This window comes from Tupaia chinensis, unplaced genomic scaffold, assembly GCF_000334495.1.
Source record: "Tupaia chinensis unplaced genomic scaffold, TupChi_1.0 Scaffold000426_1, whole genome shotgun sequence".
NCBI classification, from domain to species: Eukaryota; Metazoa; Chordata; class Mammalia; order Scandentia; family Tupaiidae; genus Tupaia; species Tupaia belangeri.
Window position 1 is genome coordinate 1,211,523 of NW_006159931.1, and position 18,019 is coordinate 1,229,541.

General features: G+C 39.7%; 1 protein-coding gene across 2 annotated transcripts in view; it reads right to left on the reverse strand.

Moving 5' to 3' along the window:
- Positions 1 to 2,861: 2,861 nt before the first annotated feature.
- The window catches only part of PPARGC1A (PPARG coactivator 1 alpha), a 113,148-nt gene continuing 97,990 nt past the window's right edge, over positions 2,862 to 18,019 (reverse strand). For both annotated transcript variants that reach the window (XM_027774375.1, XM_006154929.3), the window contains exons 11-13: positions 16,334 to 16,455; positions 15,842 to 15,993; positions 2,862 to 6,420 (exon numbers count right to left, since the gene is read on the reverse strand). In XM_027774375.1, the coding sequence (XP_027630176.1) occupies positions 6,317 to 6,420; positions 15,842 to 15,993; positions 16,334 to 16,455 (378 nt within the window). In that variant the 3' untranslated portion in view covers positions 2,862 to 6,316. The remainder of the gene's footprint in view (positions 6,421 to 15,841; positions 15,994 to 16,333; positions 16,456 to 18,019) is intronic.

The following is an 18,019-nucleotide window of genomic DNA, read 5'->3' on the forward strand; positions in this document are numbered from 1 at the left end:
TCTGAAACGATACAATATTTTAAGGTTTCTGATTATAATAATGCCTTGGTGTGCATATGTGCATGTATAATTGCATTCATTTAATTTAATCATGGAAATATTATAGGATCATTTGGTTTTCTCCTCTAAAAGTTCTCTCACTTTTTTCAATTAATGCCACTTTGCCCCTTCTGGGATAAGTCAGCTGATGGTAAGTGATGGGCTTTGAGCTAAAAGGAATATGGCCACATTCCCATGGAATTACGGACAGGGAAGAGGCAAGGAGGAAGGTGGTGGTCGCTGGCCCTTAGGACACATCCTAGTCATGGAACGTGGCTGGGCTTCTCTGTAGAACCTGGTCCTCGACATACTTGCATTTTATGAGCATTTCTTTCTGCAAATTTCCAGTGTCCTCCAATGCTGAGAATTTGCCTCAGGGGCGGTCACCTGATTACAACAGAGGAGACCTGGCAACCAGCCCCTGTGACTTACACATTCTCCATGCTGGCGTGGGGTTCTGCAGTTACTGGAATCACAAGAGATATTTTGAGGGGAGCAGGGGGTGCTGGACATTTACTGACCATGTACTAGAAAGACAATGTCACAAAAGGGATCACTCTGAATGAAAAGATGAAGCTTGATTCAAAGGTTATTTCCTATTACCTTTCCCCATCAAGCAAATCTTATTTTTCTTCTCCCAGAAAAACTATGTTCCTCTCCCCCAACATATTAACAGAGACCAGTGAAGAGAAAGAGGCTGCCCATCAATAGAACCTATATAGCATCTTCCCCCCAGGGATTAATTCAGCTTTTGATTAAATCTTTCTGAGATTTAAATCATGATGTTACAAACCTCCAAGGAACTCCTTCATGAGTTGTGACCTTCTTTATTACTCTCTGCTGTTTGATAAAGTGCAAAGATTGATTGATAGTGGTGTACAGTGTGTTTGAAAACAAGGATAGCAAGAAAGATTACAAAATATAAGATTAATAGAAAGTAAATATTGCAAAAGTACACTTTAGTTAATATATCCTATAATTAATACTGAATTACAACTGTGTAGCTGGTAACACTAGCATCAGATGAGTATAATAATGTTATTAGGGCTGTAAATTATATCCAATGATTAGCTAAATACAAAGAAAAGCGAACTGGCAATGCTGGAAAAAAATTTCAACTCAGTATCACACTGTATGTAGTTCAGACAGATTTCATTTGGAGGACTTTTGAATGAAAATAAATTTTTTTTTCTTTTTTAAAAATATAAACTCTTCACATCAAGTGTTCATTTATTTTTGTCAACCTCATTTTGGTTTCCATAATTATTTTGCTATTAGTATCATCAAGGATGGAAGTGATTTCATGTTTGGAGGACAACTTAACATGAATCCTTTCTCTTCAATCAGGACATCCTAGTGCCAACCTAGCTGCTACTATTTCCATTTCTTGAAATTCCTCCTCTTCTCTCTGCCCTCAAAAAAGTATATTAGGGTCAAAAGTTTAGGCTTTGAGCCAGACTTGCATTTTTCTAGTGTCTTTCCTGACTCCAGCCCGATTTTACATGCCCTCTGCAACTTAAGCATCCCTAAAAGACAAATCAAGACGGGAGACTTACTCACCACATCTCGGGAGTGCTTAGTACACACAGGCGCAGAAGGCGGCAGTATTTGTATGGGATAGCGGTAAGCTTTTGTTTTTCATTTTGATAAAATAATTGCTGAGTCTACCCTGGTATAAAATAGAAAACAGAACCATGGAGAGTGATTCTTTGGTCACTGAGCAGACTTCAATGCACTATTGATATCTCTATTATATGTCTGATATTTCTGAGCACTTGTTTTCCCTCTAGGAGATTGGAGGAGGAAGGGCTAGGGTAGGTTTAAACCACCTTCCCCCACACTGTGTGTTTGCTGGGTCTTACAACTCCTGTGGCTGGGAGTGGGGACAGCCATCTGGAACCTGGGGAGGGCGGAGGGTGAAGACGGCTTTCTCTGTCATCGGTACCATCAGTTACCAAGCCTGATGCATGTCCTGACAGCAAGACATGTCAACAGCCTCGGCGCATCCCCCATTTAACATGACGCCTTACACATGACGAAGGACTATGGGCAGTCACTAGTCTCTGAAAAATACTCAGTCCATCTACAGCAGAATTGCTTCATAGGCTGAATATTGAGCAGCTTCTCCTAAGGGGCTCTAGCTTGTACTTAAAAATACACACTTTCCTGGGCTAAGGAGAGACACAGAGATAATCCATTTGATAAAGTCCCAGTCTCTTTTCACCTCTGAACGTTCATTATAGAGATCTCCACGTCTGCCTTTGGCGTTTGAAAAAAGACAAGGTAAAATACAGAAGGTACACATTACCTTAGAGCGGAAACGCGTCCATGAATATGGAAAAGCAGGGAGGAAGGGAGAGCGAGCCAGAGAGGACATCGAGTAAGAAGTGAGTCATGTGACCTCAGGGACATGCCAGGAGTTTGGTTATGATAAATAAGAAGAGCAGAAGTAGATTTGAAACATTCGTTTCCCTTTATTAGCTCAGTGAGGCTGTTGTGTACTGCACATTTAAAAAAAAAATCACAGGAATTTTCATACAATGAATAAAACCACAACAATACATGTAGAATTGGCAGGTGGAAAAATAAAATAAAATAAAAAAAAAAAACCAGCCCGGCGAGGGCTTAACTAATCGCTCACTTTCCCTCTTCAGCATAGTTCAACCAACAGTATTACACTTTGACCTACAAATCTTAAAGTAGCTCCATCAAATCAGCAGTTCACATTATTGAAAATGTCTGTCACATAGGTACAAATTTAGAATCATCACATTATATTACATGGCTATTCTAGGTCATCTATAGATCAGGTCTTTGACTACAGTGATTGAAGTTCTCGTTACAGCCATCAAAAAAAGGACACATAATCATTACCTACTGTAAGCTCACATCTAAAGGCATGAAAAGGTTTCCTTTTTTCAACTGACCCAAACATCATACCCCCATAGTGCAAAACTTCCCTCTCTGCTGCTTTGAATGCTGACAGCCCAACCGTTGTTCTCAAAGTCGTTTAGCAAAAATTGATTGTGCTGCTCTGGAAGAATAATTCCGCTACATCTCTTTTTAAAAAACCCCCATGTTTCTAAAGCACCAGTTCGGACACCAAAATTATAGATGTGGTACTTACCACAGCATGAAGGCAATGACCACGGTCATCTAGAAATCCTACAGTTCTATGCTGAAATTTGCCTCCAGTGATGATGGGGCGCACGTGTTCATTTGAAATATTCTCTCCCAGAAAGAATTAAAAATAAAAATAAAAGGAACACAGCTTACATTTTGATGGGCTACCCACAGTGTCTGCATAAGATACAAAAGCTCCACTAATTTCAGATGCAATTCGAAGTCCATGGAGGAAAACCATCTTCATGGTAACAATATTTGTCAGGCCAGAGGGGGGAGAAATGAATCTTCAACATGAAACCTGTTGTGTAGTCTTTTGCTAAGTTAGAAAAGAAACCAAGTATTTCACTCATGTCAACAATCCAGGGCAAAAAGGAGAATGTATTTAAAATTGGATCACAAAAATTTAAAGGCAAAATAGAGAATGCAGCTGGTCCTTGAACACATAATAGGATTTACTAAATATCGATTTCTTAAAAATAATTTATTGCTCTTAATAGTCTTTTTTATTATTATTATTCTACAACAGAAGATACTCAAAATTCCGAAAGAAAGACTGTAAACTTTAGTTTGGCGTTCACACAGAGTTAAAATACCTGCATTTAACCTACAGAACGACGAGAATTAGGCGGATTAAAGATGTGTTACTGTCGTAACGCAGAACCTGTGAACAAGTTCTTTTATTTCATAGTATTTTTATTGCTTTCTATCTACTTAGAAATAAGAAGCCAAAAAACCAAGCAAGCATCCGACAGGACGGACAGTGGACTCACTCAGAACAGAATATGCTGGTGATTAATGACCCGCAGCTCTGAAAGCTGCATCAGCCTGGGGCTGAAACCCATCGGGTAAGATCGTGTTGGGTGAGAGAAAGGAAAAGAACGATTACGTCGTCGGTGTAGCACGTCTTCCAGCAAAGTCACGCCAACCAAACCGTCACCGAATCTCAATTTCGAAACAGGAGTACGCACTCGGCACTTCACTGAGTTCCATTCCAGGGGACTCCACACTCAGATGAAATCCTGATGCTCACAATGGAGGTTTTTCTGAAGTTTTTATTGAGTTTAGCAGAAGCAATGTCATCAAGAACAACATCATGGTCACGTCAGAGGCCATGCCAGTGCAAGTGGAAGCACTGCTTCTGCGAAAGCGAAATCTCCCAGATGAAGCATTTAACGCCAACCTGACATCTGCCATGCATCCCAGACAGAAAAACCTCCACTGGCTTTCTATTTTCATCACCTCATAATTTGTAATAAATAGGCTACCTGCAACTGATAAATATGTCTCTTCAGTAAACAAAGGAATGAAATATCAGTATTTATACAGGATGCAGAACTGTAAAAAATACAGATAAATACCATCACCATACTCTGCCAGGGGAGAGACATACTGGCTTCAAAGATAGTCTTCAGACACACAGTAATTATTGTAAAAATCATACTGCAATTATTACCTCAGCATTTTGTATCAAATGAAAATCACAAAAATTAAAACAAAACAGCATTTTAAAAAGATTTTTGACCTCTAGTTTCAAAACTACTGTTGATAGAGAAAATAAAAACATTTCTTAATGGTTACCCATTGAGAGACTTTACATAAAATCATGGTATCTTCTAGAAAAATTTTAGATGAGAAAATTTCATTCCCCTAACAAATCCAGTGTATAAAACTTCAAAGAAAAACAAGCAACAAGAAAATGTGGAAAAATATCGCAGAAGTGGTTAATACCTTTAGGGGACTAGGATTTTCTTGACAAGATGCTCGGATCGAAGCTCACCTAAGAAGGGATGGATGTGCACAGAGGATTGTTTTGTTGTTGCACTCAACAGACACACACACTGTCTTTTGTTTTTTGTTTTTTTGTTTTTACAATCAAATATATATAAGCAGTAAGTTCAGCTTCTAAATATGTTAGTGTACAATAATTGTTTCACCTCATAATTACATTTGAATATTCTTGATTAAGAAAAATTTAGCAGTTTTGAAAAGAAGGCTGCATTTACAGTGCATAGCTGTAACAAAAAAAAGAACATTGTTGTATACTATGTACATAAAATAAAAATACTCCGTTTAACATCTGTAAATACTTAACTACGTCAGAGACGGTAGCGATTACACTAACTGAATACATCCCAGAGAGTTCTACCCAACTCTCATTAGTAATGTAACACCGCGTCTGCTCCTCAGGAAGACCCGCTGAACAAGCTGCTCGCTTGACCATTGACAAGGCTTTTGAAATTTGCAGTGGAAGATCAACATTTTGGACATTTACATGGGTGTCAAGATAAAGGACGAACTACAGAAACTTCAAACTGTTAAGAAAGTTTAGCATTCTGGTGCCCGCAGTACCCTCTCCCACCCAGATTCCATGGCCAGAAGAAAAAGAAAAAAAGAAAAGAAAAAAAAAAAGAAAGAAAGAAAAGGAAAAAGAAAGAGAGAGAGAGAGAGAGAGAGAAGGGTATTAGTTCTATGGAACCTGTGGTTTCTTCGGGATTGTCATATAATCATTACGAGAGAGAAAGCTTGCTTCAAGTTGATTTTGCACTTTCTTAAAAAAAAAAAAAAAAACAAGAGAAGAAGAGTAGAGGCTGATGCCGACATCAGCAGCTGTCATTTTAGGGTAGCTTGTGGTTGGTTGGTTTTCTTTCCTTTTTAATTCTCTTTATTTATTTATTTATTTTTTCCTTTTGAATAGAATGTGAACATTTTGAAGTTCTAGGTTTTAAGTGTGTCTTCATGGAACTGCTGCCATTCGAAGCGGTTTGCCCTTGCTCATTCTGGGCAGGTGCCCCCAGGCCCCACATACACACACACACTCACACTCACACAAACGTCCCCCGACCATGCACACAGGCACACACGCGTGCACACACACACTCCATCACTGAGAGACTCCAGGGAAAGCAAAGCTGACACCCATGAATAAACACGTGCTTACTGGATAGCATTCTGTCTCTTGCCTCTTCAGCAGCTGTGTTCATGTAAACCGTTGTTGTTGTTCTTGTTGTATTGTTGTTGTGTTGTGTTGTTTTTGTACAGAGTATAAAGCAGGAGAAATTCCTAAGTATGACTTGCAATAGTCCATTAGGGAAGGACGCGCTGTCCCGTGAGGTATTCACCATCCCTCTGTCATCCGCAGCCAGGGAACATGTTACCTGCGCAAGCTTCTCTGAGCTTCTTTCAGTAAACTATCAAAATCCAGAGAGTCATACTTGCTCTTGGTGGAAGCCGGGTCAAAGTCATCTGAGTGTGAATCTGAAAGAGATCCAAGTCATGTTAGATGCAATCTTTTTTTTTTTTTTTTTTTTTTTTTTTGAGAGGTTTTTGCTATAGGGCGTTTACACTTGCCAGAAACACAGAGAGAGACAGAGAGACAGAAAGTGAGAAATCACCCCCCAGGGGGGATGGCCACAATTCCTTCTCCTCCCTTCTCTTCTCAGGATCTTGGGCACGCACCCACACATGCCTGGCATGAGTTTAAGTCACCGGGTCTGGGACTTGAACTGTCTACTACATGGGAGTCCAGCGATATAGCCATTACGCCAACTGCTGGTCCTGATGCAACCTTTCTTGATGACCCTTGATGCGATCATCCTAAACCATGGTTTCCTCCTTCAATTGCAATTTATCTGATCAATACACGGGGTCTTCACAAAGTTCATGGAAGGCTGGCCCCAGGGCCTAGTGGGTAAGGGAGTTAAATGCCACATAGCTGACAAAGGTTCAAATCCCTGCCCTAGTGGCTTGAAAGACACGCCAGTGCAAGTATGTGTGTGTGGCAAAAATCACAGTCAGATGAATATATGGAGGAAGAGAGATAACGACATGGTCACGCCTAGTGGGGGGACCTCCTCTTCCTCTGTCTCTCTGTGTCTCTCTGGCAAGCGTACGTGTCCTCTGGCAATTAAAAGAAAAGTTTATGGAAAATGCATACTATGAAAAATTGAGCCAGCTGATGGGATAGCGGTTAAGGTGGCTAGATCCCACATGGCTGACTGCACGATTTGAGTCCTGGACCTGTTGGCTTAAAAAACACATCAGAAAGAAGGGAGAAACAGAGGAGAAGAGATTGCAGTGTGATCATGTCTTATGGGGGTGTTTTCTCACTTTCTCTCTCTCTCTGAAGAGCATGTTCACTCTCTGGCATATTAAAGAGGAAAAAGAAGGGGACCAGCAGGTGGTGTGGTGATTAAGTGCTAGACACGCCCACATGATCGACTGAGGTTTGATTCCTGGACCTGGTGGCTTGCTTTCTCACTTTCCCTCGCTCTCTCTTTCTCTCTGTGTGTGTGTCTCTCTCTCTGGTCAAATTAAAATAAATGAATGAATAAGTAAAATATTTTTTTAAAAAAAGAAGAAAAAGTCGATGCATACATTTTAACAATGTTTGCAACAAAATAAACTTGTACTTTAATTTTGTTTTCCATGAAATTTTTGAGGTCCTTTCATGTACTCTAAAAAAAAGAACCCCAAATTTTATTAAATATATATACTATCTAGGCAGAGCTTAGATGGTGAGCTTTCAAAAACATTCATCTATTGACTTATTTTAGATTTAAGCACTCCTGGGAGGCAGGCAGAAGAGACTCTATAATCTCTGTTTTATTTATTTTCCCCCATCCCCTGCCCCTGGCATGTTAAATGACTTGCCTACATTTCCTCAATAACTTAGGCACACAGGTAAAAGTAGAAGCTGGACTTATTTTCCTATCCAATCGGATTAGTTTCATTGAGCACAAAGCCAGGAGAGAGAGAGAGACGTATTACAACTTCTGATCCCAGCCCGCTGTGCCCTGTGAGGCAGAGGGACCTCTGATCCTGTCATTTGCTGCACCACCAGGGAGCGCCCCAGCAATGGCAGTCAACTCTCCCCAGGTTAGAAGGTCTCAGGAAATGCTTCACATCCTGGGGGCAGGAAGGAAAATCTGGCCTCTTTACTCATTAATATGAGAGAAAAAATACGCAGGTATAAATAAAACTATGCCCTTTCATGGGTCTTTAAACTAGTTCAGGTCAGCTTTTGTGCAAAGTTCTGCCTGTTATTTCAAATTGCCCTTCACAAAAGAGATGGATTTTGGCAACGTTGAATGTAAAATATAATTCTGTTTAATATTTCTGATTTTCCTCATTGACATCTATGAAAAAGTCAGATTATTTCTGCCGGTCCTACCAACCAGAAGGGGTGGCTTGGAAATACAATAGAAAGCTTCTTGCAAATACAGTCATTCTTTTTAACATTTATTTAAAGAGAAAGTAAAATCTAGAAAACATTAGCAATTCCAGTAAAAGAAGAGCATCCTCATGTTTTTCCCAGAGTGAGTTACAAAACACAAGCGCTCAAATGACAGTGTAAGACTACTTAATATGAAGACATGAGCATTGCTTTTTTTTTTTTTGGAGAGATTTTCACTGTAGGGCGCGTGCGCTCACCAGACAGACAGAGACAGAGAGACAGAAAGCGAGAAATCACCCCCCAGGGGGGATGGCCACTCCGCAATCCCTTCTCCTCCATTCTCCTCTCGGGATCTTGGGCATGCACACACACGTGCCCAGCGTGAGTTTTAAGCCACCGGGTCCAGGACATGAACCGCGGTCGACTACATGGGAGTCCAGCGACATAGCCATTACGCTAGCTAACTGCTGGTTCCCGTCATGATCATTGCTTAACCAAGCTGTTTTACTGAAAAGACTGCACCGCCCCAAGCTTGATCCACCCCCCTGCCCCATTTTCACCCAACTTTTACCACCTTAGGTTCAAAGACAAGGAAATTCCCTCACGTTTTTTCCTTTCATTCTTACCATCCCTTATCTCTAATGACGTTTTCCCATCAGTTTTGATTTTTTTTCTTCCAGGTAAAAACAACAAGACTCTAACAACAGTTAGAGTCTTCCTCAGACATAAAAACAAAGAGAAAAAGGGCCAACTTGTCCTCAGTAATAACTTACATCGTCAATTTAGGTTACGTTGGCATTGGTCACCTTCCTCATAGCCTAAGGAATGGTCTGCTTCTATTAGTAAGGCCTCGTGAACAGCTGTTGTGCAAATCAAAATCTTTTTTGCAGCGACCAAAAGCAGCTCTGTTCATTGCTAGAGATTAGCCTGAAATCAGAATTCTATGTGTAGATGTAGATGGAAGATTCTCCCAGGGATGGCTGTCTGTGTGACGACAGTTAAAAAATGAGGAATATGTATGTATGTGTATAGAGACATGCACACGTACATACATACATACATACATACATACATACATACATAATCTTCCCTTGGAGAGATTTTTGAGAATATTTTAAGTTCCCTAACTTTGGATTACTCTAAGTGAAACCCCGAATTTCAATGTTTCTGTACTTTCATTAGCAAATATTAAAAGTACTGCTAAACAGTGGAGCTCCAGGGTTTCTGTACTGTGAAACTGCGTTCAGAAATACACCCACTTGCACAGGCATATCATGTCACCCATAGACAATGAAAAACTCTTTTTTTGCTCCATGTAATAGAATGTAGCTACATGCAATTTCTGAGGCAGTGACTTCTAGGCTTCTGTTTCCTCCTCCACTAGTGGGTGGACATTGAATCACGAGAAGATATAATACAATTTTTATAAGAATGACCCCAAAGCCACTCCAATTATTTAAAAAAAAAATTGCTATAAATAATGGAACTGTGTTAATGGAAACAAATCCAATTGATATTCCTAGCACTTGGAAAACTAATAGGTATGCGAATTACCAAACAGGGATGCAAATTAACATTTGTTGAATAGGTCCCATCACGGCAGTGTAAGATGGACACTGCTGCATGGCAGCCACAGGGGAGGCCCCAGGTTCGAATCCTGGCACACCCTATGTCAGATGTGGTGCCATGTGCCTGTAGTCTCAGCTACTTGGGAGGGTGAGTCAAGACGATGACAAGTTCTTGGCCAGTCTAGGCAACACAGCGAGACCCTGTCTAGAAAAGCTGGGTGTGGTGTTGTCTGCCAGTGACCTCGGCTACCAGGGAGGCTGAGGCAGGAAGATCGTGCCATGATGAGAATCCGTCAATAAAACAAAGAGAAAACAACAGCACACACACACACACACACACACACACACACACATTTACTGAATAAATACATCAATCTCAAACATCAGCATGTTCTTAAAACCACGGTTGAAAATACCCGAACCCGGGATAATTTACCAATGAATGGCAAGGGTATATGCAAAGTTATGCATATATTCAATATAATGATAACATAACATGTTTCTGTAGTTAAGAAATAATGAATGAACATGTGGCTTATTTTTTTAGTTGTTTAAATTCTATACCACAACTGATTCCTGATCAAAACTATTACATTCATACTACTAATTAATCATCCTTATGTTTTGATTCTATGGGCCTTGTTTAACTCATCTGTCTTTCTTCATATATATTTATGTGTGTGTATGTATATATATATATATATATATATATATATATACACATACACACACACACACACATATACGTGTGTGTGTGTGTGTGTATAGATACAGATACAGATATAAAGAGTTTATTTATTTACTTCTTCCAGGTGAGACAGAGAGAGAGAGACAGCATCCCAACAGGGCATCAATGTTCAGTCCAGACCCAGCCAGCCCTGAGGTGAGCACCCGCATGATCTGTGTACTCAGGGTGGTCTCTGGACATGAACATAAAACGTCCCCATGTGGGTCAGCTTGTGATGGTAGTTGTACTGTTGTAGTACCATACAGCCCCCTCTGTAATGTTTCATGAAAGTCTTAGGAAGATCTGTTGGCTTATAAGGCTTATAAGTGAAAGACGGTTATTGGCAACCACGAATAATGGTAGGTAATACAGTCAGTAGACGCTGCGTAGTCACAGGAACCAGGACGTAAATCCTGGCTTCACCACAGTAACTTTGATCATGCTACTTTGAACATTCAGTTGTTTACAAAACTGGCTCAGAAATAGGAGATGGGATCTTCCTGGTTACACTAAAAATACTGTATTACCATTAACTAGTTTCAATACTGGAAAAATAGGGTGTGTGAGTTACTAACTTATTTTGGGAGGACAAAAACAGAAAAAGAAATGGGTTACATTGATCTAAAATGGTAGGTCGCTTTACTGTCTTCTTAAAATTAATCTGTACAACACCGTTTTTGCTTTATTCTTGACATACATCTAAGCTCCCAAAGCTTCAAGGAGTCCAGGAGTGTATGTTCCCGCGTTTGGTGCCCAGGCATACCCTGAAGCACTTACACAGAACTTCAGAGAAAAAAATACAAGATGGGTGAGAGTTTTGTTAAAAAGCTGGCCCCTGGTGTGATTTTTCCATTTTAAAAGAACTTCAAATTCCTTTTCATTACCATCATTTTTAATTGTAATTGAGCACCTACATTATGCCAGATGCTGTGCTAACAGCTCTACAAACATTTACTGAATCTTTATAACACCATTATAAATTATTTTACAAATGAAGAACCAGCAGACAAAGGGGCTGAATTGTTTGCCCAGGGTCAGTAGTGACAAGCTAGGTTTTAAACCCAGGTCCACATACACACACACACACACATATACGTGTGTGTGTGTGTGTGTATAGATACAGATACAGATATAAAGAGTTTATTTATTTACTTCTTCCAGGTGAGACAGAGAGAGAGAGACAGCATCCCAACAGGGCATCAATGTTCAGTCCAGACCCAGCCAGCCCTGAGGTGAGCACCCGCATGATCTGTGTACTCAGGGTGGTCTCTGGACATGAACATAAAACGTCCCCATGTGGGTCAGCTTGTGATGGTAGTTGTACTGTTGTAGTACCATACAGCCCCCTCTGTAATGTTTCATGAAAGTCTTAGGAAGATCTGTTGGCTTATAAGGCTTATAAGTGAAAGACGGTTATTGGCAACCACGAATAATGGTAGGTAATACAGTCAGTAGACGCTGCGTAGTCACAGGAACCAGGACGTAAATCCTGGCTTCACCACAGTAACTTTGATCATGCTACTTTGAACATTCAGTTGTTTACAAAACTGGCTCAGAAATAGGAGATGGGATCTTCCTGGTTACACTAAAAATACTGTATTACCATTAACTAGTTTCAATACTGGAAAAATAGGGTGTGTGAGTTACTAACTTATTTTGGGAGGACAAAAACAGAAAAAGAAATGGGTTACATTGATCTAAAATGGTAGGTCGCTTTACTGTCTTCTTAAAATTAATCTGTACAACACCGTTTTTGCTTTATTCTTGACATACATCTAAGCTCCCAAAGCTTCAAGGAGTCCAGGAGTGTATGTTCCCGCGTTTGGTGCCCAGGCATACCCTGAAGCACTTACACAGAACTTCAGAGAAAAAAATACAAGATGGGTGAGAGTTTTGTTAAAAAGCTGGCCCCTGGTGTGATTTTTCCATTTTAAAAGAACTTCAAATTCCTTTTCATTACCATCATTTTTAATTGTAATTGAGCACCTACATTATGCCAGATGCTGTGCTAACAGCTCTACAAACATTTACTGAATCTTTATAACACCATTATAAATTATTTTACAAATGAAGAACCAGCAGACAAAGGGGCTGAATTGTTTGCCCAGGGTCAGTAGTGACAAGCTAGGTTTTAAACCCAGGTCCCTGGGATTGCAAAGCCAGAGCCCTAGTGACTACACCATGCCTGTGCTCAGAAAACTGCCTCTCAGGTCACTGGAGAGCTTGAGAGAGTTGGAAAAACCCATGCTACTACAATAAGCATCAAACACACTTTGCAGAAAATAGAGGGTGAAAAAGAAAAGAAAATAAAGGGTGAGTTTAGCAACAGCGTAATTTCTATCGGTGCTGGCTAGGTGGGGAGGTAACAGGAGGGGAAGCGTTCTTCTTAGAAATATTTCAGAGAGGCTCCAGTTCAATTTGGAAATACCATCCACTCCTCCCTTTACCAGTGATGAATTGTGATTTAAAGGCCCCTCTAGGTAGCTTATTTTAAACTCTAGATGTTTTCAGAGACTAGAAACGCCCTGGTCTTCATCACTGAGGAAAATAAGTCAAATCAACTCAAGACTTCAATCCGTCTTGACTGTTTTTATCAGCCAACATTTGAACAAATGACTTGCCACGTTTTATATTTTCATCCCTAGGCCTCTATCTCTCTAACAGTCAGCTGCCTCTCCTCTGCTTCGCACTATCTATTTAGCCTGTGAAGTGAATTATAGCATATTCCCTGGAACAATGCACACCACCTATATCAATTACTCGAAGAAGACATCACTTCTTCGGAAGGGAGGAAAAAATTCCCTGGATGTGGTATTCATGTTATTCTTCACACCAAACCAGAGCAAGTGCAGATAGATAGCTAATAATGCTGAAGAAGAGATTTATATGTAAATTTTATGATTATTATAAATTAATTTAAAATAATTATGTCCTATGTACAAGACATTTGCCACTTGTCTTCCTTCCTCAGAGAATTTAAAGACTTCCAATACACACATTACATAGAAAATGACTGGCAAAGAAGCAAACTTGAAATGGAAAAGGAAATTAAGATGTCCATAGTAGCATTATTTATAATATCAAAAATTTTAAAAAGAATAAATTTTAAGTACAATGAAATGATTAAACAGAACGGTATTACTCAACAAAATATTGTTCGACCATTAAAATCTGTGGATAAATTGTCTTCAATCCTGCCAATCGCAGCAGGAAATACAATATTAATTGAGAAAAGTAGAATTTAAAAAGTAGATGTCCTCCTTACAGGAAATTTGATATCCATAGACCAATACCGCAAGGGAAAGCATTCAACTGGTGACAGTGCTCATCTCTGGATGATAGGCTTACAGGCAATCCCACTTTGCTTTGCAATACTTTTTATATTTTCCCAGTTTTATACCTTGACTATGTACAACTTGTGTGCAAGAGGAGGGTCTGAGGAAGGCCACTTAGAAGAAAAATAGGGAGGCAAAGTATTGATGTCACCGGGAGGTGTGGTATTGTCTGTTGAGGATGTTTTGTGGTTTTGTCAACTGTGTTGAGGAGAGAGGGTCACCTGTTGAAATATCCATTTTGTAAGACAAATAATAATGTGATTGAATGTATAAAAGTAAATGAAATGAAAAATAAATTTTAAAAATTAAAAAAAAAGAAAAACAAATATTTATGCATGCTTTGGGCTTCCTTATCTTACTGTAAATGGGGATGATAGTAATGATATTCAGCTCCTAGGAGAGTTCTGGTAATCAGATGAGAAAATGCTTACAAAGCCTCTGGCACAGTGCCTCACACATGGAAAGATCTAGCAAATAAATAGCAAGATTTCTGTTTCATTTGTTTTCACGAAAGTCAGTTTAGTGTGATTGAGAACATGACACTTTATTTTCTTGTGCTGGTCCCATGGTCTAGTGGTAAAGGAAGCTAGAATCTACATGACCCACAGCACAGTTTGAGGCCTGCTCCTGGTGGCCTAAAAAGCACACCACGCATGTGTGTGCATGTGCCCCAAATCCCAATGGGTAAGCAAATAGAGGAGAAAGGACATGGTGTGACCATGCTCCACTGGGGTAGTGCTCTCTCCCTCTCCCTGTCTCTCTGTATCTCTGTCTCTGGCAAGGGCATGCACCATCAGGCAAACTTTTTAAAGAAGACAAAAATAAATTCTATTTCTTCCTTTTCATAGAAAATGATATTTTTAACAGTTTGTGAAATAATAAGGAAAAATAGAACAGACTTTTGTCCATTCCGTTCCATGAAAGAATCATAGTAATACCATGTTTTATACAAAAGGAATTGGGGTGAGGGACAGCAGGTGGAATGGTGGTTAGGGCCATGGTGGTTAGTGTCTATCCCAAACCTGGCAGCTTACCTTCTCACTCTCTCTCTGTTTCTCTCTGGTGAGTGTGCACGCCCTATATCAATGAAATAATAATAATAATAATAAATACAATTGAATAATTCTAAATTAAAAAGGAGTCAGGGTAGGCATGGAAACCACATGCACGCAAAACTAAAACACACACACACAATACACCACACATGTACTCACAAAACATAATAGCACCCATATATATACACACACACACAAATCATGCAGAATTTCAACACCACGCCAGAGAGTGTGAAGAATTTACTTCTGCCTCTTATTGCCCAAACTGGAGTCTCTTGCTTTGAAAACTGTCTCATACATGTTAAAAAAAAAAAAAGGAAAAAAAGACGGGATGCAGCTTACCTTCTCACTCTCTCTCTGTTTCTCTCTGGTGAGTGTGCACGCCCTATATCAATGAAATAATAATAATAATAATAAATACAATTGAATAATTCTAAATTAAAAAGGAGTCAGGGTAGGCATGGAAACCACATGCACGCAAAACTAAAACACACACACACAATACACCACACATGTACTCACAAAACATAATAGCACCCATATATATACACACACACACAAATCATGCAGAATTTCAACACCACGCCAGAGAGTGTGAAGAATTTACTTCTGCCTCTTATTGCCCAAACTGGAGTCTCTTGCTTTGAAAACTGTCTCATACATGTTAAAAAAAAAAAAAGGAAAAAAAGTCTGTATGCAAATATTCCCTCTAGGAAAGTCAAGTTATGGTCCAACCCAAGGTGCCTATGAATCACGCTCGCTCCTGTTTTGAGCTCTACATTATGGATTCCTCATTCCACGTACAATAAAATCCATACCTAGGTCTGCATAGTTAGACTTGAAAAATTGCTTGCGTCCACAGAAGTACAGCTCGAAGTCAGTTTCGTTCGACCTGCGCAAAGTGTATCCGTTTTCAAGAGCAGCGAAGGCATCACAGGTATAACGGTAGGTAATGAAACCGTAGCTGTCTCTGCAGCAGACGGAGAGAAGTTCGAAGCTGGTTACGGAGTGTTAGAATACACAACTGTAACCCTCTCTACTTTGGGAGACTTCCCGAGCCAACGTCTGTGCGCTGCATCCATTTATCAGCGTGATTGTCCTGTCAAGCAGCTAAATACTTATTTCTAGGACAGGAAATCTCAACGAGAAAGATTAATAAATAGGGATGAAAGAAAATAAATAAGGTTCTGAACTCAACATGTCATCTGTCAAAGCACTTACATTGGCAACTCCCATCCCAGTAATCTTATGGCCATAATTTTTTTACATACGTCAGCTTCTAAACAAGAAATAATCTTGAAGATTCTCACCCGTCATCCCGCGGATTTACTGTACACTCCTCAATTTCACCGAAAACTTCAAAACGGTCCCTCAGTTCTGTCCGTGTTGTGTCAGGTCTGATTTTACCAACGTAAATCACACGGCGTTCTTCCTAGGGGGGAAAGGAAGGAGAGACACCTGCTAGTCGGGGATAGCAAAGGACGTGAAACTCCAGACACATTAATAAAGATACAGTCATGCACAATAAAGAATCAGAGCATGCCAATTAAAGCCAAGCATTAACTACAACTGAAGGAGACTATGTTGGAGTGGACTCATGCGACTTATTACACTTTTCCCTTTCCTTTTCTTCTCTCCCACCTGCATTCTTCTCTGAACTGCTGCTTCTCTCCTTTCTCCCATCTCTTTTCTCATCTCACACGTCCTTTTGTGAGATAGAAAGAAAATCTGTGCCATGTGATCTTTTTTTAATTACGGACTGGCAGAACAATACCTATTAAATATTTGAACACTTGTGACTAGATTATTAATCTTCCAAGTTGGTACAACACTGACCAGGATTGCAAACCTATTTAATTTCTCATTATCTCAGAATTGTAATAATGAGATGTACACATTTTCACATCCTCGGAAAATTGATCTGAAAATCTAATACAAATAAAAACCACTTGGAGTACTTGTTATTGGGGGTAATCCCAATTGTTCTAAAGATAAAATTTAATACTCTTCATTTTTAACAAGTGCATGGGTGATTCTTATACAGGTGGTCCCAGGACAAGAACTTGAGAAATATGGTCTCAAAATGTAGGCCATTTTAAGCCACTGGTCTCTGAAGAATAAGAGCTAAATAAAAGAGGCTATACATTTCACTTTGCTAATAAATCTAGTCTTATTTTTGGAATAGATTAGAGGGGCGTGGCCTAATGTTCACAAGTGTGGTCAATATCGTCATAATCTGAAAGTTATCAGCAATTTATAGCCTACAACATGTAGAAAGAATATTCTATAGGCTGAAGAGGGACTCCTTTAAAAATAAAGAAATAAATAAACCAGGAACACGTTCTTAGTGTGAAAAGCAATTCTATAAATCTTCCAAGAAGACGAGGCCAAAAGTGACGATGTTTTTCGAAACTGAGAAGGTTTTATAAGAACATAAGAAGTTACTATGAAGGATGTTCTTACCAGCTAGTCTGTCTAGTCTACCAGGACAAACAAGAATGAGAGAACATTCTGCTGCAAAGATTTTAGTTAACTGAAGCAGGGACCAGGAAGCAGAAGTACAGATTTAGTTTACCCAAGAGTGTTCTCTGGATGTACTGGGAGTCTCTCTCCTGGGTGATAAAAAAGCAAGTTAAGCTGATCATCTACACCTAGTCTTTCACCATATGTGACACTCCCGACCCTATTTTCATTAGGAAAGTAAGTTCCTTTGAGCTGCAGATTCAAATAATCAACTACCTACTTGATATCTCAGAGGGGCTAGCCTCTAAACACCTAAAAGTAACCAAACTTATCAGAGTCCTCAAACTCCCCAGCTTCACCCTCTCCCCAGGTGGTCCTTTTCCTTTGTTCTTTGGTCAGTGAAGTTAACACCATCTAGCCAGTTCTTCCAAAACAAAACCCTGAGTGTCTCTTTTGACACTCGGGTTCCTCTGGGTCTCCTTCACATGCCCAATCACTCATTAAGTCCTTTCAATGTTCACCTCCTAGATCTC